The sequence below is a fragment of the Lissotriton helveticus genome, chromosome 1_1 (assembly GCF_964261635.1).
Source record: "Lissotriton helveticus chromosome 1_1, aLisHel1.1, whole genome shotgun sequence".
NCBI lineage: Eukaryota > Metazoa > Chordata > Amphibia > Caudata > Salamandridae > Lissotriton > Lissotriton helveticus.
The window spans coordinates 621,775,498-621,798,296 of NC_136057.1; the positions used below are offsets into that span (position 1 = coordinate 621,775,498).

General features: G+C 47.6%; 1 protein-coding gene across 18 annotated transcripts in view; it reads left to right on the forward strand.

The window, feature by feature from the left end:
* PPFIBP1 (PPFIB scaffold protein 1) overlaps window positions 1–22,799 on the forward strand; it is a 978,725-nt gene that overhangs the window by 839,790 nt on the left and 116,136 nt on the right. For all 18 annotated transcript variants that reach the window (XM_078674144.1, XM_078674143.1, XM_078674142.1 and 15 more), the window contains one exon: window positions 9,594–9,716. In XM_078674144.1, coding sequence (XP_078530270.1) covers window positions 9,594–9,716 — 123 coding nt within the window. The remainder of the gene's footprint in view (window positions 1–9,593; window positions 9,717–22,799) is intronic.

Below are 22,799 nucleotides of genomic sequence, written 5' to 3' on the forward strand. Positions count from 1 at the left end.
ATATTCTTTGTTTAGGAATATGTTATCTTCACAGAATCCGTACAAAACATTGATGAAGGTTTAAACAGACTATCTAATGTGCAACCAGATTTAAAAATGTCATACTTTTACCCATGAACTCTCATTGAAAGGATGCAAGACTTTAATTTGCTGGGTCTTTTCTAGTGTAAACGTGGTGGGGGTGCTAAGAAAAAAATGGATACAATTGTCTAACCAAAGTTTGTAAACCTTGGTTATGTCCTGAATGTAGAGCAATCATTACAGACCTCAAGGCTGCAGAACATACACTTAGGAAGTATCCCCATCCAGGATAAGTAGCAGAGGTTTGCCTTCTGATGATCTAATGTGGAAGGTTGCATAAGGATACAAAATATTTTTCTCAAGAACAAGTGTGATGATCCGAATGTAATTGACTCTGGAAACACTGAAGAATTCTGGAGATTGATGAATTGAGGGCATAAAGGGAATTCCAATCCATCAGGCCTGGAATGTGTGGTGCCAGGGACCTCTTTGGTTGATTATCTCTTAGCTTTATTTTGGAGGTGGGGGTAATCCCAGTATTGAGGAGGCTCTCCCCTAGAGGAATGTGTAGTTGACAAATATCTTTTTGCTCATGTGTAATTTAAGCATATTTTTTAGGCCATTTTGGTAATGGAAATAACATGACCTGCCACAGGTCCTGATAATGTACCCACTATGCTCTTCAGAAAGAAGGCTTAATAATGTTCGTCTTATGCACTCTTAGACACTATTTCGAAAGCCTTTGCAAAACGGATCTTAAGAATTCTCTTAGTCTGTGCAGAGGAAATTGAGATTATTCCATTGAAAGGAGTTTTTTGCATGAACTATTCTACAATGGATCACTTTTTTACACTATGATTTCAGCTCAGTGTCATTCATTCATTAGTGTAGCTGAGTTGCTGCTTCGTCCACTTGTGAGCAGATTCCGGCCCAGTTAGCAGAGTAATGTTGTGTGAAAGACTCAAATCTTGAGATATTTCACCTCTGTTGTAATCTGTATCGATTTAATTGCAAAATGAAAATTGGGCTCAGTTGAAGTTGATGAGGAGGGCAGTCCTTTTGAGCGCATTCCTACTAAAAATGGCTTTAAGCATAGCTGTGTAGTTGCTCCAACTTGTTTGAGTTTTGAAGCGCAATTTGGGCAGTTTTGGGGGGATTATTGCAAAGAGAATAAGTTATCTGTCATTGTGGAACAAAGTTAAGATCATGACTTTTGCCTATAATGTTCAGACATTTTTGTGGTGGTTAGTGATCGTGTACTTGGAACAGCTTTTCCAGATCAGAGGACCATGGGGTAAGAAGGAGCTACTGAGCCCAACCATGGGGACGTTAAGGCTTTTTAGGGCTCGGCTGAACGCGCGGAAGCGCGTCTCCGCCGAAGCTCTTTTGTCGGCATGTGTGCTTCACAGGAGACAATCCTGGCCGCGCGCTTCGCCTTTGAGGCGATTTGAAAGTGGCACGCGCTGACTGGCACGCGCCGCGCTCGGCCAGGCTGTCTCCTGGGAAGCACAAACATACCCAGGCACACCTCCCCCTGCACGCATGCGGCCACACACACACGAGCGCAGACAGACATGCAGACACGCAGACAGAGACACTCCCCCCTCCCCCGCACACAGAGACACACACACAGGAGCGCACATACACGCACACATACAGAGACACATGTACACACATCCACACCGTGATGCCTTTAAAATGTGGCGCGCATGGCCCTTGCGGTGCAGTTTACCCTATTTCCAGACGTGGCTCGCACCCATCCATGCCCGGTCGCCTGGCGCCCTCTCCCGGTCCCTCCTCCGGGTCTTGCTCTGCTCCCCTCTGTGGGTCCCCGTCCTCCGTAGCTCTCCAGAGCGACCCCTGGCGGAGAGTGTGTGTCCGTGCCTGCTACGTCCGGCTTCGCTGGGCAGCCCCGAACTCCTCGTTGCTGCTTGATCTGGGAGTCCTTGGGGCCGCCCGACCCCCTGTTGGTCCTAAGTTCTCTGCCGCGCTCCGGGCTCCTCTCTGCGGCTGCAGCCCTCTGCTCTCTGCCCCTGACCTCTGCCTCCCTCGGCTCGCACACTCCCCGATCCCTCTCTCAGACCCCGGAGGTCTCCGCTCCTCCTCCTTCTCCCGGCCCGCACTTCCCTCCTCCACAACTCATCCCCCTCCCCTGATTTGGACGTCCTTTTCCAGGACACCCCTCCCCTGCACCTCCTCCTCCTTCTCTCTTTATTTATTTATATATTTATTTATGCATTTTTATATAGCGCGGACTTTACCCGAAGGCGTCAGAGCGCTTCACATTAGGAACAGAAATAAAACATAATGAGAAACATTACAAAAGAACAGATTGCAAAAACAAACGTTACTTACATAAGGTAATAGTGACAATTGTGAGCAACCAAAATACATGAGGTAGTAAAAACTGTGAGCAACCAAAATTACATGAGGTAGTAAAGGTAATAGTGACAATCGTGAGCAAACAAAATACTTGAGTAAAAATTGTGAGCAACCAAAATACATGAGGTAGTCAAAAGTGCACAAGAGGCCCCCTCCTGCCCAGGCATCGGAGCAGCAGCCACCTGGGTATGTATAACCACTGGAGTACGCCATAGCCTGTGCCATCACTCACACGGAGTCTGACAGCATACGGGGTTACCTGGCAACGTGCACTGTCCTCCCCTTGTAATTGGTAGCCTCCACTAGTATTCCCGTGAATACCTGATGGCGCGCACAGTTGCGCACATATAGTGTATGTAAACAATGATTGGTAGCCCCAGGGAGCAAATGACACCATGCATTATTACCTCGGGCAGTACCCCACAGAATGGATTGTTGCCCATAGGGAATAGGGCATATGTGCAAGCATGCCACGTTAGCCCTGCACCACACCCGGTAGTAATAGCATACAGGCTTTAATGCCTAGCCTACATTATTAGTCCCAGGCAGTACATGCAGTATGCTTTGTTGGTCACGGGAATATTCAACAGGATGCACTGTTACCGCTCCCCCCACTCCCCCCCCCCCCCCCCCCTGATCTAACTTGCAGTTTTATCCCCAGCCTATCTGACGCCTGCATTGTTAGTCCCAGGTTGTACATGACAGCATGTACTGTTGGTATCAGACACGGAATTTCTGAGTGTGTGCACATTTACAGCATGACGGCATAAACTGTTAGACCGAGGTGGTGTTTGACAGCATGTTTTTTTTACCCTACAACATGTATTGTTATTTGCTCCATTATTATTCCCAGGGAGTATCTGACTGACAGCGGTCACTGTTGCGAACACAGAGATTCAGTAAACCATTTTTATCCCACAGGGAGTAACTCACACCATGCATTGTTACCCCCAGGAGTAACTCTCAGAATACAATGTCATTTATTTAAGATTTAAAAAAATAAATAAAGAGCAATGCCAATAGCTCTACCTTTAATGCTGCCGAGACCATTGCATTGTAAATGCTTGTTACTCCTGATGTCCTGTAGCCCAGCATACGGAGTCCTGAGTACCTGAACCATTTACTACCGTTTCAGCATTTCACTATTTGATAGAGACTTCTAACTGCAGATTGCTTACCTTTGAATTTCCCTGGCATCAGTCTGGTTCAGCAAACTTTTGCTGAGCAATATCGCTTGCGCGCTACGTCGGGTGGCTCCATTCGGCTTCGTGTGACGTTGATGGCGTCGGTTATGATGTCACGGTGCCTACATAAGCGCCACGCAGTCGCGCGTACGTCAGTTCTTTTCTTTCCGTGCCAGTCAAGTGCTGATTCGGGAAGAGCTACCCCTCGGCCGCTTTTTAGCAGGCTTTTTCTCGACTTTTGTCAAAATTTTTGACGACTTAGTGCAAGGGATGTCGGGTAGGAAGTCCGGTTTTAAACCATGCCGGACTTGTTCCCATACAATATCGGTTACCGATCCACACCGCGTATATCTGTGGTGTCTAGAACATAACCACGATTCAAAGTAGTGTTCAGACTGCCAGGCAATGGCTCTGAAGACCTGAGGGAGCGGACAACGAAGTTGGTCGCAACCCAGTAGTAGACACCATTAAGCGAGACTCCGAGGAGCTCACAATCCGTTCGAAGAAGAGGAGATCGCGGGATCACTCACGGAGCCCTAAGTTCTCTTCCTCCCATTCGAGGTCGTCTGGCCACTCTGGAAAGAGGCACAAGAAGAAGAAGTAGTAGTCCAAGCGAACTTCGACTTCACCTCAACTAGTGTCAGTCGTCAAAAGAGGTAAGGAGCACCGACGCTCTAGGCGCGGTTCTGCAGAGCCGGAGCCAGAGTCGACTTCGCGCCTCCCTCCATTTCCGTGAGACGGAGCGACTCCTGCTCAAATTAAGGATTTTTACGGGGCCATGCACCGCGCATTTGAGCAGAACGACTGCATTGGTGACCCCTCGGGCCACATGGGGTCGAAAGGGGCCCCATCAGGTTTGACGTCGTCGGCTTCGGCCACGGTGGGTTCTCAATGGTCCGATCTATGATCCGGTTCGACGCAGGTCGTACCAACGTAACCTCCCCGACATCGAAACCGAAGTCGGTGCCAGCGGCTTCGCCGGAGGTTATCGGTGGCGCTAGCCCCATTCTCATCCCCGACGAGACTAAGCCGTAACGGCGTCGTACAACCCCAATTCCGACGTCAACAGAACCCAGGGGTTCTATGTTGTCACCTGAGCACTTTATGGACGTGCTAGGTTCAGGAGGGGAATGGGAAGAGTCTGGAGACCATTTAGAGAACCAGGATGTCTCTAAGGAGACAATGGACTGATATGGGGAACTTGGGGAAGTTCCCAGTGGTCTGGATACTTCCCCAGACTGTGGCATGCTCTCTCCACCTACAGCGGCTACGGAGGAGGGGTGTCCTATGCTATGGTGGTTTAGAGGGCAGCTGAGGCCCTTGGACTGGAGCTGCCCTCCGTGCAGGTCAGGACTAATCTCCTGACCTAAGTGCTTCAACCTGGGGCTTCCACCTCTGAACCCATTTTGCCCTTTAATGAGGCACTTACGGACGTCCTATTAGGAACTTGGTCCATGCCTAGCACAGGGGCTACTGTGAACAGGACAATTGCACGTCTCCATCGCCCAGCACCGGGTAACCCAAGGATCCTCAGCCAACACCCCACCCCAGAAAGTTTGATGGTGCTGGCCTCTACTTCCCAGGGCACATTCCCTTCCGCCCCTCCAGATAGGGAATCCAAGAGACTGGACTCATTTGGAAAGAAGATGTTTTCTCCCTCCAGTCTGGCATTGCGGTCGGTGAATACTGCATGCTTATTGGGCTATTTCTCCCACTCTCTTTGGGAGACGGTTGCACAGGTGCTGCCACAAGTTCCGGAGGAGGCCCGGGCTGTGCTCTCCCAGGCTGTCAAGGACAGTAGAGATGCAGCAAAATTCACCATATGGTGTGGTTTGGATACGACCAATTCGCTGGGCAGGTCTATTTCAACGACAGTGGCCTTGAGGTGCCACGCCTGGCTTCTCAGGGATGTCCAAGCCAATTTGATGTACATGCTCTTTGATGGAATCAGCTGTTTAGTTAAACCAAGGGCCACATGCACAACAATTTTCTTTTGAGTCTCACAATTTGTGAGTTTTAGCGACTCGCAAATGTAGACTCGCGATAGGAAATGTACTAATGTGTCTCAGACTCATTTTGTGATTCCCAATGGGGTCGCAAATGACCAGCCTCATCAATATTCATGAGGCAGGTCGCAATTTGCGACCTATTGGGAATGGGCAATAACACAGTGATGTTGGCCTGCTGGTGACAGGGGGTTGTAGGCAGTATGTGTTTAAATCAAAAGAAATCCACGTTCCTTGCCACCGCCTCGAACTTCCGTGGACAACACAGGAACAGTGAGCACACAGGTTTCTTGACTCCCCTAGCCAATCACTGCTAATCGCAGCGCCATGGTTCAGCACTCACATGGGGTCTATGAGCCAATGCATGTTCTCCACCCAGGCTGTAATACTAGCGGAAAAGCTGCAGCTGGCTGGAGCCCTAATTCATTCATCAGGATGTGTTTCATCAACAGTGGGCTGTTTAATGTTGTCTAATTCTCCCTTCAGTACATGTTGTCCTATCAAACTAGAGGATCTCAATAAAAATGCTGAACTCTTCCAAAGAATGTCTGCATCAAAAGCTGCAAAAATGATGTCTTCAAGAGCCCGCAGTTATCCTTTCTCTCGACGCCCGCTTGGCATTCGATATGGTGGAATGGCCTTACTTGTTCTCAGACACCTGGGCTTTGGCCCCAAGTTCAGCGCATGTGTGAAATTACTGTACTCACGTCCACTGGCACATGTGGTGGCAAATGGTCATATCTCTAGAGACTTGCCGTTGGGACGGGGTACGCGCCAGGGCTGACCCTTGTCTCCCTTACTGTTTGCATTGACGCTGGAGCCATTGGCGGCCTGGATCCGATGGGACCCCATGATTCGGGGCCTTAACTGGACTGCGACTTGGGAGGACCGCATCTCTCTCTATGCGGATGACGTGCTGTTATTCCTGTCTTCCCCAAGACGCTCAATATTAGTACTTTTAAATATTTGTGAAATCTTCGGTCGGGCATCGGGTTATACCATCAATTGGTCCAAATCAGAGTTGTTTGTCCTTAAGGGCCCGCCCCCATTGCTCCCGGCGGACTGTCCACTTATGGTCAAGGAAGACTCTTTTAAGTACCTGGGCATTTGGGTAACGACCGGATCGGATGCCTTCTTCGTTAAAAATGTTGACCCCCTCTCAAAAGATTTAGGCGTGATGTGATGCACTGGCATAACCTGCCTCTGACCCTCCTGGGCAAGGCAGCCCTTTTTAAAATGATGACGCTTCCCCGACTTCTTTATGTGCAGGAAAATACCCCGTTTCAAGTCCCTTTAAAAATATTTTAAAAATATAGAAGCGATGGTCTCAGACCTGCTATGGGGAAATAAACCTGCACGTATTTCAAGGGGTGAACCGATCCGGGGCTGGTATGATGGTGGTATAGCCCTCCCAGATATTCAGTTGTATTACCGGGCAGCCCAACTGAAAATAATTAATCAGTGGTTACACGCACCCCAAAAAGAACCAGCGTTCCAGGCGGACGGGTATGAACTGGGTGAGGCAGGAGTTCTCTCCGCATTATATGATGGAAGCTGCTCCTCCCTTTTGGGACCGACGGCGCGTACAGTTAGCATCTGGTATACAGCACAGACCCATCTTAAATGCAAAAATACTATCACTCAAATGACCCCCCTATGGTCAGCGCGTTAACTGGGTAGAGTTCGCAATAGCAAGGGATTCAGGCTTGGGACCTAATAGGCATCTCCACGGTGGGAATTTATGGAAGAAGGGTGCGGTAGTGTCATTTGAACAGCTTCAGGCCCAATACGACTTGGCACCCACCGAGAAGTTCTGATATATACAGATCAAACATGCCCTGGAGTCGGTTCTCCCGCCGGGCACAGATGTGCCTGAGGCCACTCCTTTAGAGGACAGATTGCTTATTGAGCATATGCCCAGGAAGGCGACATCATTTACTTATCGTAAATTAGTCAACAACACACCGGACCCAACATTAAAATTAAAGCTCAAATGATCCACTGATTTGGGGGAATTCGACGAGGCGTACTGGCAGACAGCGCCGTCCTCCCTGCGGGAGGTGGCTACACCCTCTAGACTCCGACTGGTACAACTAAAGATATTGCACCACGTATACTATACGAGGGTCACCCTTCACAACATAGGGAGGGCCACACACCACTTTTGCCTCAGGGATTGCGGGGAGGAGGGAACGTTCTTTCACACTATCTGGCAATGCCCCCAAGATGGCAGCGTACTGGGCTAAAATCATGAGAACGGTATCTCAGGTGGTCGAGGTGTCGGTGGTCCTGGAGCCCAGATGTTGCCTCCTGAACCTATGGGAGCCGAATGATCTAACCCAACCCGCTCAGGACTGGGTAACGCTGGGTGTAATGTATGCTAAACGAAATATAGCCATATATTGGGGATCCAAGGAGGTACCGACGCTTAAAGATTTGTGCATGGACCTGGATGCAGCAATGATGGCAGAGAGTGGTTTATCTACACCGTGGATGCCCCCGGAAATGTGAGAACATTTGGGGGGCCTGGAACAAGTACAGAGGTTATTTATGTAAACCACCAACGTTAGATGGGGAGAGTGAATCTGAGTAGGAGGTGGGGGGGAGGGATGGACTCCGGTGAGGTACCAATGGGAATGAGTTTCTTATCACAGATTTTGCTGATGAGTATATTGTCGCAAATGTCTAATGTAATCTGTGCTACCCAATGTCTGTGCCATTTGATTGTCATGTGCCCTGCATTGTTTTCAATAAAAACATTATTAAAAAAAAGCTGCAAAAATGCCCTAAAGAACAAGATCATTTTTTCATTACTGAGGAAGACTTAAAAGCTGCATGGCCTTGCCAGACAAAATGTAAATGATGTTAATATTTGCTGCAAGTAGATCTTCTCTTCGTCACATCCAATATGGCATGTATCTTTTTCCTCTGTCCACATTTGTGTGGAATAAGGTTAAAGATATTTGTAGTTTGTGTGGATTTTGTTTCTTTGTGATATGTATGTCAATTAGACATGGAACCTTTATAGTTCCATTTCTAATTGTCCTGTTAGTTCGACCAATATTTCTGGTCTCCAGAGATATTCTTACTGGCCAATACAGTACCTCCAGTTTCCAGAAAAACAGATATATTAGAAATTGAACCTCGAGGGCCACTAAGAAATGGGGACTAACAAGAGGAAACTGATTTACCTTGCACCTGTTTATCTTAATGTCCACTTGGATATTTTAACGTCTTTAAACCGTTCATCTATCTTGGGGGAAATTGCCCAGGCATATGGGTTTACCATGTTACTCGTACCTCGATGGGCTTGGTAAGTCGAATTGCTGGGCTCATCAGGCATTACAAGTAACCCTTCATGAATCCTTGTGTGTTTTTGAAGATGTTACAACTCAATTATGTTTTACAGCTGTTAAATAGATTATGCTTAAAGCTCTCAATTTTCAGTTTTTACTGTTTTAATTTTATATTTTACAGATACATACACACAAAAAAGTGTTTCTTGTTTGTATTTAGTTTTAAAAGTGGAAAAAAAACATATCATTAGGCAATTAATGGACTCTTCATGCAGTGATTCAAGAATTTCAGGCCAAGAGCTAGACCAATTCACGGCATAGTGAGTTAAAAAAAAAAATGGAATGAGATTTCCTTAAATCACTGCATATCTCAACATATGTTTGTTATATTATGCTAATATTTTCATGTGGGTGTAGTTTTATTTCATTTGGTTGTATAATGTGCTCAAAGTTGGCTGGTATCAAAGTGTGAGTGAACATTATCACTGAAATAAATGTGGAAATGTAAGAGTTATAACTCCATTTGTTTCCAAAATTAAAAATAAAAATGCATACATTTTCAAAAAATTCATGCCATAAAACCGGGATCCCTAGCTATGCAGAACCATGCTTTTCCGTATGAGATTATCTAATTTGTTGGGCTTGTTTACTCTAGGCATTGCTCTGAAATTATACTGATATTTTGGTTTTATGTTTGTCCACAGGATGATTTGGTGTCACTAAAAGTGGTTAGTGTCCTGCATCATCTCAGCATCAAGCGAGCCATTCAGGTGTTGCGAATAAATAATTTTGAGCCAAACTGTCTGCGTAGGAGGCCTTCTGATGAGGTAATATAAGATGATAGTTTGAGTTCGCCAAAATTGTATTCGGATTTACTTTGTATCATATTTTCTGAATTGACATTTAATTATCAGTCGTACTTATTGTCATTAAAAAACAAGGTTTCTTGTTCACCATGGGGTCAATGATGAAAGGAGATTGAGGCCACAAATCAGCTGGGACAGAAAGCTCTACTCTGTGTACAATAGCAGTCAAATGGTTTCTGCTCCTATCCTATTCAAATATCAAGATGGCAGGTTTGATAACTGGAAGAAAACATAATTTGCCATTACTTATGAATGACTGATACATAGAAACGAGAAAATATGTCTGTTCACCATTGGTTAATTTGGCTCTGGTTGGTTAATATGCACCATACTGCATTGAGGAAGACTGCATCAAGAAACCGCAACACTGCTCTGGCTGCAGGGTGAAGAACTTGTGAGTCAAATTAGATGCCAATTTATCGATGAAGACTCAAATTCAAACTATTGCTGATACATGCTTTGGCCTTTTAAAAATGGTTTAAAAAAATCTCTCTCTGCTACAGGTTGATTGCCGTAAAACTGTCATGCAAGCTTTGATCTCGTCTAGGTTGGACTATGTCAACGTACTTAATGTACGCTTACTGAAATTTCTACTCAATTGGCTGCAGGTGGTTCAGAATGCTGCAGCCAGAGCATTTCTCATGGTAAATCCCAGAACGCATATGTCGCCCCACCTGAAGGCATTGCACTGGCTTCCAGTTAGGAGGATTCAGTTTAAGGCGCTAGTGCTGGCCTACCGAAGGAGGATTCAGTTTAAGGTGCTAGTGGTGGCCTACCAAGCATTCCCGGGCACTTGTGCTGTCTATTTGAGAATGAGGCTCCATCATTATGAGCCTGAATGGGTCTTTAGGTCCGCAGGGCAGTCCCTCATGCTCATTCCTAAATTAGCTCAGTCTCGGGCGGGGGGGGGAAGCGCTCTTTTCAAGTCCTGGTGGCGTGCCTATGGAATATGCCTCTGCATCTTAGACAGGTACAGGACTTTTAGGACACAACTGAAATCCTGGTTGTTCCAGCAATAGCATATTGGCAGGCAGGGCCCGAGCTCTTAATGATTGTGATTTTTGGTGGTCAAGCGCCGGGACACACTACGTGAGTAGCCGCCTGTGCTTTATAAATACCAATTTTCATTTCAATGGAGGTCATTGGTGCAGAACAAATTAGTGAAGTTCAAATGGTTTTGGTGCGGTGTTAGTTATTCAAAGGTATGTATTATGAAATAGATGGTATGTTTATTTCTCCAACATACATTCTTGGTCTGCCAGGAGAAGGTGACTCAAGCCCAACCAATCTTTTTAATACATCTTGGATGACTCGTTCTTATTTTTTTCTTACAGGTTTTATTAGTTTTCCATCAAGTACCCATAACAAAACATAGCGTTGTCTTTGGTGCAGTCAATTCACAAGCCGTACTAAATCTCAATTACCAATTATCAGTACTTTCTCGCTGGCCCCACCAGTACAGTCTTTATTCAGCTATTTGTTTACCTATTACCCTAACATGTTGCCCCATTGTGCCTTTCACTGTGAGTTATCAGCTAGGGGATCTGCTATTCTCAGAACCATTCCCCTCATGTCGCCAGGTCTTCTGCTGCATGCCTGGGTGAGAAAGTGCTCTCTTTCTTGCATGGTTTGCCCCCACTTTTTGCTGAATTGCTGATGTGCTTTGACTGAGTGTGCCGTGGGCTCCTGCCAATCAGGTACCCAGGGCCTGTGTTCCTTCCCTAAACCTGCATTGAAGCCTAAACCCAATTGGCAACTGAGTTCCAAACAGACAAAACCGAAAGGTGAAACGGTTGGGATGAAACGATGCACAAATTGCGTGCACTGCAATAATATGATTTTGGGTAACAGTGTATCTCACCCCCACACTGGAGAAAGAATTAAACTGAACTATAAAGGAGACTGTAACACGAATAATGTAATTTACGTCATAAAATGTCCATGTGGCCTACTCTATATAGGCATAACTGAAAGAAAACTTAAAATTCGAAATCTCAGAACACAAGAGTAGAATACGCAGTAAAAATCTTTCCTCTTCGTTAGCTGTGCACTGGATAGAGGAAAACACTCAATAGCTCAACTGAGATTCCAAATAATAGAGACGGTCAATATGAGAGTAGATACTGATATAAACAAAAGATGCCCCAAAGGGAGACTTTCTGGATTAAAAGGTTGGGTTCCATGACCCCCAGAGGGCTGAATGACCGTATGGAATTAAGTTGCTTCCTGTAAATGAGTTTTTTTAAGCCATGAGTTTAAAAGTCAAAATGTGATAAGCATCGTACGGTTTTCTTTGAGCCATGTACTGATTAAACAAATTTCTTCTTCTCTTCTCTTATTATTTTCTAATTTTCTAATTTCTCTTTTCTCTCCTTGTTTTCTCTCCATTCTTTGACCTTTTATATCGTATTCTCATCGGTATTTTTATTAGTGCATTACAACAGAGGTCGGTTTTCCGTCACGGGTAATATCACCATCCGGTATTATAAGGCATAATTCGGTGTTAAGCTGTAGAAAACTAAGCAGGATTGTTTAACATACGTTACAGAGACCGCGTAAATGCATAGTCTGTTTTTCTTCACGGTACTGCTCAAATCGTACTTTCGGTTGTGGTAAGCAAGCATCAATAAAGCTAATTGTGAGCGTCCTCAGTTACCGGGACTACCACGTAGATTCGTAGACCAATAAAACACCGTCGGGAAGCGTCACGTAATGACGTTATGTGTGTGTACACGTGACAGGGTGATTCGGAGAGCCATCGCGGCGTATTGAGAAGCGTTTGGCGTGTTAAAAGGTATGTGGTACACAGACTGATCGCGAATATTTTGGAATCTTAATAGATCCTTGGGGCCGCTTAACCACTTGGGAGCTAGTAAACAAACCTCCCCAGTGCTGCGCTGTCCATTATCCGGTGCTGAACTGGACGTCCAGCGGTCGCACGCAGCACTGGGGAGGTAGTGCCCGTGACGACCGTTGGCCGACGGCAGCACTTAAGGGGTTAAATAACAGTAGTTCTTTCATTTTATACTCAAGGTATTTGTATTGGTTCGATATTACGAGTGACTGAGGGACGTGATTGAAGGCGAACTATAGAAATTGGAGAAGGTACGTGCTGATTGAAGTTTAGCATATTGTCGGTTATGTTTGAAACATGAACGGTAGTCTCGTTACAGTGTACTTTTCACCTATTTTAATGCAGCTATTATTTGAAGAATATGTAAGAGTGGACTACAGAGATTAATGCCCGATCCTCACATTGTATCTAGTAAGTTGCACGCTAATACTCTTAACATTGACAGTGGCATATAGGTTACACAGGAAATAATTCGACACGTTGTTTTTTATCAGAACCTTTGAAGACTTGAACTGCAAAGTGGCTCTCTCTTGAAAGATGTTATCTACAGAGTAAATGTAGTTCATAATTCGTACTCACTCCTTGGTTAGAATTCCTCACCTGTGGTGACGGTTTCTGCTTTTCATCTTTTAAGTTGACAACTCTTTTGACTTACTCATAAGAAACAGTGGCTTGAAATGATATATTTGTATGTGTATTGCTGAAACGTATTTGAATTCCCATTAGAAAAACAATCATTATTTATTATTATGTTTATTGTTTGAATTTCAGTGTTGCCCCTGACAAAGGGACATTGAAAAAGTCCCGAAATGCATTGGGCTATCGACATCTACATGATTTAAAGAAAATATGAACAGATAAATGTTCTCAAAAAAACTTGTATCTGTGATGAACATGATTGAAACTTTTATGATATATGTAAATAGTGATTTGAACAAAAAAGTGTTTCAATACAATCTTGTCTAATTAATTAAAGTATTTGAATAACTTGCTTATAAATTGTATGTTTGAGTAGAGAAGTAAATCCATAAGAGTAGTGCGTGCCTGAGTCTAGTAGGCTACTTTGCCACCTAGCCCCTATTTTCCTTTATTTTAGAGTGTTTTAGGTACACTCATTCAGACACGGCACACTGATCAAAAAAACAGATACAAAATAGGGATTAGGGAGTGGTGGTCACTCCTGGAAGATCCTCGTCCCCGAGTTTCTTTGTCCCGGAGACTACCCATTGAAATCAACAGGGCACCCGACCTCAAAACAGCACCCTGCACCCGGCTGCCCTAGTGCCGCTGAGGGTGCCCCTTTTGTGCTAACTTGGTCCGCATGCTTTCCCTGAGCTTAACCCTAGGAGCTTTGCTCCCACAACCCTGTGGCCTGCTTGCCAGCCACCACCAACAGAAGCCCCCCCCTATCCTCCATAGGATAACATTGGGTCTCCACACTCTGCACCCGGCTGCCTGAGTGCCGCTGAGGGTGCAACAACAGTGCATCACTGATCCTGGGAGACCCCCGAGTCTAACCCCAGAACCCTAGCTCAAAAGACCGATTACTTACCTTGAAACCGATAACTAATTTTTCCTCATAGGGTAACATTGACACTTTTTCTCCCAAAAAGTTTGTCGACTTTTGAAAACTACAAATATTCCTTAAAAATCAGCCGAATAACCAAAACTCATTTTCTCAACTGTTTTCCGGAAATGTCCCTGTGCTGAATCTAGGTATCCAGCACTGAGTAAGAAAAAGTATCAATAACCTAACTTACCTGCTAAGTGAATTTCCTCCCATAGAATAACATTTATGATTCTATGTGAAAAAGTTTCTAAGTGTTGACTTTTGAAATACAATAATATTCTTTAGAAATCGTACCTTTAACCAAAACACATTTACTCACCTGTTTTCAGGAAATGTCCCAGGGCTGAATCTATGATCCAGTCCTGTGTTAGCAAAAGTAATCTGAAAAGTAATTAACTGCATTTTACTTAAAAAGCCCATTCAATTGAATGTACTATACCTGCAATGTGTTGCAAACTGCTTTCTTAAAACTGCAACCAAAACCAATACAAGTTAAACTGCAATTTTAAACTGTGTTCATACAAGTAATTTACTACTGAAAAGTATTTTTATGCTTAGCTGTAACAGGCTTGCTTGGTTCTAGAAATAAAACAAACAGTATATTTTTTTATACCAAACATTTGGCCTAGAGTTCAGTTTTTGAGTGTGTGGATTCATTTGCTGACTGTGTGTACATCAAATGCTTTATACTGTCCTCTGATCCTGCCTTACTGCTTGACCAAGCTACCGCTTTAGAGAGTAAGGTTCTATCTAACTTTAACCTCTGCCAAACCTCTGGAGTCCCTTGGACTCTATATACACTGTACCTCACTTTGGTACAGTATATCTAGAGCCAGTGTCTTACAGCCCGACCCTGTTGGTACGCTTAAAGTGTTGTTTGTCCACCAGTGGATACTCCTGTAAGTCACGTCTCCAAGCCGAGACCGCTGGCTACCTGCCAACTGATTGTGATGCAGCATCTTGCCAGTACCAACCCCAGCGCAAAAATTCGGCCCGGCATTTTTGGTATCTTGTTCCCCCGCGAGAGCACTTCTAGGAACACAGTTTCATAATTTGCGGCAGTAGGCCCCTGTTGTGTAGCAAAAGCATGATAACTGGCCAAACTGGTCCAGAACCATGATAAATGGCAACATCTGGAAGAGGAACCTGGGCATATCTTGGAGAGTCCGAGAGGGTTCAGGTAAGTTTCGTGCAGGTAGGTAAATTGTATGAGTTTAAAGCAGGAGTTGGGGGGCCCAAACCAGACGTGCTCAGGCTTTATGCCACTCAACCTGTCAGTTCTTCCCCGTAGTCTGTGCCCCATCTCTCTCTAGTGTCTGTTGTTCCTCCCCCCCAAATTTGTTAGTAGGTCAATAGGAAGGTGCGTGATGAGTCACCTGCAGCCCACCAGGTCCCCCAATCATTGCAGCACCACGTGCATCCTGTGGTGCGTCCGGAAACGTTGCCCAGACTCCCAAGCTGTGTGTGACAGCCAGTCGTGCTGCAAGAATTGACCCTAGCCAATTCCAAATTGCTATTGGGCATGGTCAAACGTAATAAACCATTTGTTGACAAATAGGTCTCCAGGCGTCTCCCAGCATCCCTTCTGCCGTCACTCGAATGACATATTATGTGAAAGGACAGAGAATGTTCCATGTGTCCCGAGGGGCAAATCTACAGCCTAGGGCTTCCTACACAGTTCCACAGCTACTACCCTGTCCCAGACCCTACCCATTTGACGCAGTAAGAAGGGGAGGAAATCTAGGACCATGTTCCCCAGCATAAGGCTAGGTCTTCCTATCATTAGGCAACATTATGATAGTCTCATACTCTAGGAATTCTCCTCTGTCTCCCCCGTTACCATATATACCTCCAGCGGTTTCTTCAGTGCTCTAGTCAGCCGCAGCTGGTACAACTCTGTTGTTGTGCAGAGGTGTCCTCTCCACTGTCTTTCTAAGTGTGTAGCCTAAGCTCATAGTAATTGTGTCTCGTGAAGGCGTGCCACCTGCACCTTGTACGTCCATTGTTACTAGTACACACAACATCTCTTCATACATTATTCAGGCCCCAGAAATTCCATGTTACTAGTGTCCTGTTCATTGTACACAACAAGAATTTGCAAATAACGCTCCAGTGGGGGTGGGGGGGTGGGGTGGGAGCAAATTCACCTGTACAACCTTGGCCCTCACACCTGATTCAATGTCCTAGGCACTGCCTGTGCATATCTTTTGCTGTTCCTGAAACACTGGTCCACTCCCCCCCCCCCCCCCCCCCCCAAAAAAAAAAACACCCTTCCTCACCCCCTTCTCCCTGTGCAGACATACCTCTGTCCCCAACTGGAACCCCTATCAGATGTAACATCTAGGAATCCAATTGATAATCTCTGAATACCAAAACCCTCCCTCCCTCTTGTAACTAAGTTTTAACATAACGTTTACACCACTCATGCTGTCGCTCTTTGACCTGATAGCCAGGAGTCCTAGCTTATCACAAGCACCCCACCCATACCTCCCTGTTATTCCTGCTGATGCTTGTCCTCACATGGAGTGGCCCCCATTCGTACAGCGGTGTCTAAATTGGTGCCTCCTATTCCACTTCCCTGTCTCCAGTCACCTTTACCAAGTTCCCTCCAGCCTCACCCAAGTGGGTAGACTCAAGATATCACAATGTCATTCATGAGGGAGGACTCCATCTTCTCAGTTTGTTCCCCCGCGATCTCCTCTTGTCCATGTCCTGGTCTGGAGTGCTCTTGCCCTCTAGTGTGGAGTCATAAATTCTGCCCATCATGCCATTAGGGCGAATTGTGATTCTTGGAGACCCCAAGCCAGCCACCCCTCTGGCCCCTGGAGTGCTTCTGGTTATTGCTGTTCACTGTTGGCCACTGCAAGCCCTGCTCAGCTGCTCTTCGAGAGTTGACAGCTCGTTGGCCCTGGCCCAGCCTTATTCCATACTTCCAACCATGCCCTTGTCTCCTTAGCGGTGTCAAAGAAGTGGCTTTTACCCTGGGATATCATTTTGAGGCGGGTTGGGAATCAATCAATCAATCAATCAATCATTGCATTTATAGAGCGCACTACTTACCCGTGAGGGTCTCACTACTTACCCGTGAGGGTGGGGGATGCTGCTACTGCTCGAAGAGCCAGGTCTTCAGGATTCTTCTGAAGGTCAGCAGGTCTTGGGTCAGTCGTAGGTGGGTGGGGAGGGTGTTCCAAGACTTGGCGGCGAGGTGGGAGAATGATCTGCCACTGGAGGCCGCTCTTCGGATGCGGGGGACTGTGTCGAGGGTGAGGTCGGCGGAGCTGGCGGGTGGGGGTGTAGAAGCAGAGTCGGCTGTTGAGGTACGCTGGTCCGGTGTTGTGGAGTGCCTTGTGTGCGTGGGTGAGGAGCTTCAAGGTTATCCTCTTGTTGACGGGGAGCCAGTGCAGGTCTCTCAGGTGGGGTGTGATGTGGCTACGACGAGGGATGTCATTGATCAGGCATGCGGAGAGGGCGTTCCCATAGCAACATATATTGAAAATTCATTGCTCACAGTGGATTCCACCTCTAGTAGGATTTGCATTGTGAATGAACTTTCATAGTATAGTCCAGGTTGATGGAGATAGCATTATTCTCAAATGCCAATCATTCAGAATGCAGTCCCAGTCCCTGTAATTAAGGATTCTGGTAATCGTGAGGGGTATCGGGGGGTCAGTGTCCTGTGGGCCCACTCCAGCACAAAAAAATGCAGTGAGGCCTTTTCATTTCAGCACATCATATACCCGTAGTTCCAGGAATAGCGTGGCATCGGCTCCTCTGCTTACTTTGTGAAACCCAGGAATCACAGGTTTTTTTCGGTGGAAAGATTTTTCCACATCTTCTACCCTTCCACCCAGTTGAACAACAGTCAAGCGCAGAGAGGTCACCTGAGTCTTTCCACTGTGTTAACTCTTTCAGCCACATTACTGAGGTCCGTGCAGAACCGGTTCACATAAATTGCAATTTCTGCTATTCTCCCCTACAGTGCCTCGTGAGAGTTCAAAATAGCCTCTCTAGAGGGTTCCTCGTGGGCATCCCCCTGTTGCCTCCTTGGGGTCTCAGACTCTCGTGCTGTGAATGTCTATATATTGCATTATTGTGTTTTGTTGTGGGTTAGGGGCCATGTCCTTGCCCATGTTTTCTCCAGGGAATGTGCTGTGACCACAGTCTAATATGCCCAACACCTTTCCATGCTGGGTCTGGTGTATCAGGCTCCTCCCCTTCTCAGGTACAGCCCTTTTGAATAGTCATCCAGGATACTAATGCAGCAGAGTTGGCGACTACCTTATTACATTTGGGCCCCTGTGTCATCCTAAGCATCATTAGTGTGTATTTCCCTCTCACCAAAGCCCCTGATCTGCCGGCCTTACCAGTCTCTGCTCCTGCTCCGGTTCATCAGCTCACAGATCTTCCAGGGGGCTGTATCGTTTCCCCAGGCCTCTGATTTTGGCCGGCAGGCAATACACATACTGTGGCACAGGCATAAAAACAAGTAAAACCTCCTGTGAACTCAGCCAGTCCAGCTCCCCGTCGCCTCTCTGGTCTCCAGTCCTGTATCTCTCCACTCAGGGGGCACTTCTTTTGAGGACAGCCTCGCCATTTGCACTGCACCATCATCCAGGATCCTCTGCTCTAGCAAATGGCACAGCACTGTGAAGCTTCTGTGTCCCCCATAGGAGTCTCCAGGTGCCCAGATTCACTGGCTAAGCACCATGTTCTCCGGGCAGCACCGCTGCACTCTCTCGCTCTGCTGTTCTCCCAGCCCCTGCCTGAATATGAGCTTTACTCCAGGGCCCTCGGCAGGATGAACGCAGCCCGCTCCTCCAACTTTGCATCTATCCCATGAGTCTAGCCTCTCTCCAGCTCATGGGATGAGGGTGGGTCTCCCTCTGGTAGACCACAGTCCCGCTGCATCCTCAGAGGAGTTTTAGGGGGCATACGTGGCTCTCATCATTCCAGTCTCCTGGCCCTGCCCAGCATCACTCCTCACTGAGGCCAGGACACTCAACCGTACGCTTTCAGGCCCTAGCTGCAGGATTCGTACAGCCCCGCCTTACCCAAACAAGAGATGGGCCCCAGATCATTGGAATCCCGCCCCTCATGCCTCCGGGTCCAGCTACACAGGAGGGAAGCCGCACCCTAGTGCCCTGTGGCTCCAGTGTCCCATAGACCAGATGCCCCCACCCCCACAGAAACAGGCGAATTCAGGCCTCACTGTCGTCCTCATCCCACCTCTGGCGATTGCTGTTTCAGCGCCACCAGGATGTTTGGTGCCACACTGATACTAATCCAGGGCCTATTTATACCCCCAGTGACATACTTATCGGCATCTGCCAGGTTGCATTACAAAGGATTTTGCTTGGCTACAGGAGCGGCTAACGTTAGTGTTCGAGGCATGTGGGCTGCTAAATTCATATCTTTTGCATTAGATCGCCGCCTAGTGTTGGGTCCGGATGATCGCACATTGTTGTCCTGGAAGAGTCTTCGAAGTATCCTGAGATAGGTGGCTCCTCCCCTGGACTACAGTGCGCATGGGCATCGGCTCCATCCCCAGATTGTTTTTTTCCGCCATTGGGTTCGGATGCGGTCTCGACGTCTCTCTGTCGGAGCCGAGAAAACTAGCTTTTTTACGGCCAAAAGGCCTTAGTTTCATTACGTCGCTATTGTTTGCGTACGGTCTCGAGTTCTTCCGCCTCTTTGAGTCGGAATCTGCGGAGTCGTATCACTCTTCGGACATCGAGGCCTTCTCATCGCAACACGACTGAAACTTTTCATCATGGAGCGGAGCCCGTTTAAATACTGTCCCGTCTGTGGGTCCAAATACCCACATATCGACGTGCACCCGGTCTGTAACAAATGCCTCTCGCCAGACCATAACGAAGAGAACTGCATGGCCTGCTCCAGATTCAGGTCAAAGAAGACGCTCAAGCTTCGGCGCGCGGTGCGCCTTGAGGCCAGACAAGCGGCCCCGGCTCCAGAGAACATCTTCGGCGACCAGGAAGAAGAGGGCCGAAGCCATCATCTTGAAATCTCGCCGCCCGCGACGGAGGTCGAGGCGGTACCGGAAGACGACGACGGAGTCGTGGATCAAGGCCTTGAATACGTCGACGAGGTAGGGGACGTCGAAGAAGTTTATGGGGCCGCGGAAGATAGCTCTGGGGATGAGCTATGCCCCGAAGGTTACGCGGATCAGGCTCGGGTCCGGGATCGCCACTCGGCCTTACCCAAGACCCCGTACCGCAAGCCACAGCCCCGCCTTCAGGCCCGGCCACGGACATACTTGCTACGCAGCCCGTATCGAAACCGAAACCGAAAACAACGGTATCGACAACACCTAAAATGGCCGACCCAAAAACGAAACCGAAACTAACGGATTCGAGTGCACCTAAGATGGCGGTCGTTCCACCAAAACCCCCAAAGCCTGCTACCTCATCGACTCCGTCGGCCTCCGGTCCACAGAAGTCGAAGAAAACTGTCGATTCGACAGTGCCGAAGTCGTCAGCGGAGGAGGTATCCTCTAAGAAGGTCGTCCGGCACGGGTCGACCGGGACGACGCCGTCAAAGTCCGCCAAAGCCAGCGACAAGACTCCGGTACCGACTGGGACGTCGTTAGTCGGACGCGTGGTTGACACGGAGCCTGCAAGATCCCACGGATCGAAGAGCGGAAGCTCAACACATCGGTCCAAGGACTCGGTGTCTACGGCTGCAGCATCGACGTCTAAGACTCCGAAGGGCCCACAAGACGTCGGATCCGACGGCAAGGAGAAGGCCTCTTCGTCGGTGCCAAGTGCTGCTGTGAGTGACGTATCCCTCATCGCCACTTCACTCCAGAGAATTCGGGATAAGGCCTCTACGACGTCGGCTCCGGCGCCGTCGCACCAGAAGCCGATGGACGTGCCGGCGAAGCCTGCTAGCAAACTTCTCTTCCTTCTGCCGCCAAAGGAGGCACCAAAGGCCTTTACGCCAAAGTCGGCGCAAAAGACATCTGACTCATCCGCGTCTGCTGGAGTATCGGGTCGACAACTCGACTCAGGAGACGATTCTGAGCATTTTATCGACGCAGACACGGGCAAGTTGACCCTTTACAAGAGGAAGATCACTTCACAACCAGTGGACTCCTATGTTATCCCACTGAAGAAGAAAAGGCTTGCACAGGACGCTCCAGTCCTGATTGAACCTATCCAGCCTCCTCCTAGAAGGAGTCCAACACCTTCCCCCGACCACTCTGAGGGAGAGGAATATGGACAAGATGACCAGTACACTTTCCCGATCAATGAACCCGATGCACAGCAGGATTCCTATGATGACATAGGTGACCAAGGAATACTGAATGTGGGGCAGGACCCACAGCCTTCCACTGCACGTGCATCCCCAACAGAAGACTCTGCAGGATTTCATGCACTCATTGAACGGGCAGCTGCTAATCATGATGTAGACATGCATGCTGACCCAGTGGAAGAAGATTTTCTGTTTGACACTTTTTCAGTCTCCGAAAGGACAGTAAAGACACTGCCTATGCTCAAAGGTGTCCTTAAGCATGCTGCGGACATCTTTAAAGAACCTACCAGGGCGAGGGTGGTCAATCCACGCCTCGAGAAGAAATACAGACCTGCACCTGCAGACCCTGCTTACATTAGGGGACAGTTGCCACTAGACTCTCTTGTGGTCGCAAATGCCCGCAAAAGGGCAAACTCCCAGACGACGGGTGAAGCTCCTCCCCCAGACAAGGAGTCTAAAGTGCTTGAGGCAGGGGGCAAAAGAGTAGCTGCGCAGGCTGCCAATTTCTGGCGTATTGCAAATACACAGGCGCTATTGGCACGTTATGATAGGGCGCATTACGACACCCTAGAGCAAGTCTTACAACACCTGCCTTCGCAGTTTCAAGAGGGTACCAAACTGCTTATAGAAGAGGGTAAACTCATCTCCAATGCAGCCATAAAGTGTGCACTTGATGCCGCGGACACAGCAGCTCGGGCTATTAACACTAGCGTCATGCTGAGACGACAGGCGTGGCTACGCATATCAGGTTTTAAACCAGACATTCAAACGACCATACTCAATCAGCCCGTCAATCCTGATAGACTGTTTGGTCCTGATGTTGACACCACCCTCGAAAAGATTAAGAAAGACAACGAAACTGCTTAGTCTATGGGGGCCCTTCAATCACAACAATTCCGGGGCAACACTTTTCGTCGCTCAGGTGCACGTGGAGTCACCAGAGGACAGATGGGTCAACAATCACAGTTCAATAGAGGTGGAGCGCAGTCCTCGTACCCCAAGCAGAATAAAGGGGGTTATCGAGGAAACGGCAACAGAGGACGTGGCAGGGGAAACAACAACTCCCGTTCCTCTGCCCCAAACAAACAGTGACTCTCTGTCACTGCCCCCCGACCATTTAACACCTGTCGGGGGGAGACTCCAGCAGTTCCTGCCAGTCTGGACACACATCACCACAGACAGGTGGGTGCGACAACTTGTCCAGTACGGTTATTGTCTAGAGTTAAAGTCCACTCCACCCAACATTCCACCAAGGCAACGGCCTATGTCCGCAGAGCACTTGCACTTATTGCAGCAAGAAGTAGTGGTGATGCTGCAAAAAGGCGCAATCGAGCTCGTGCCGGTGGAA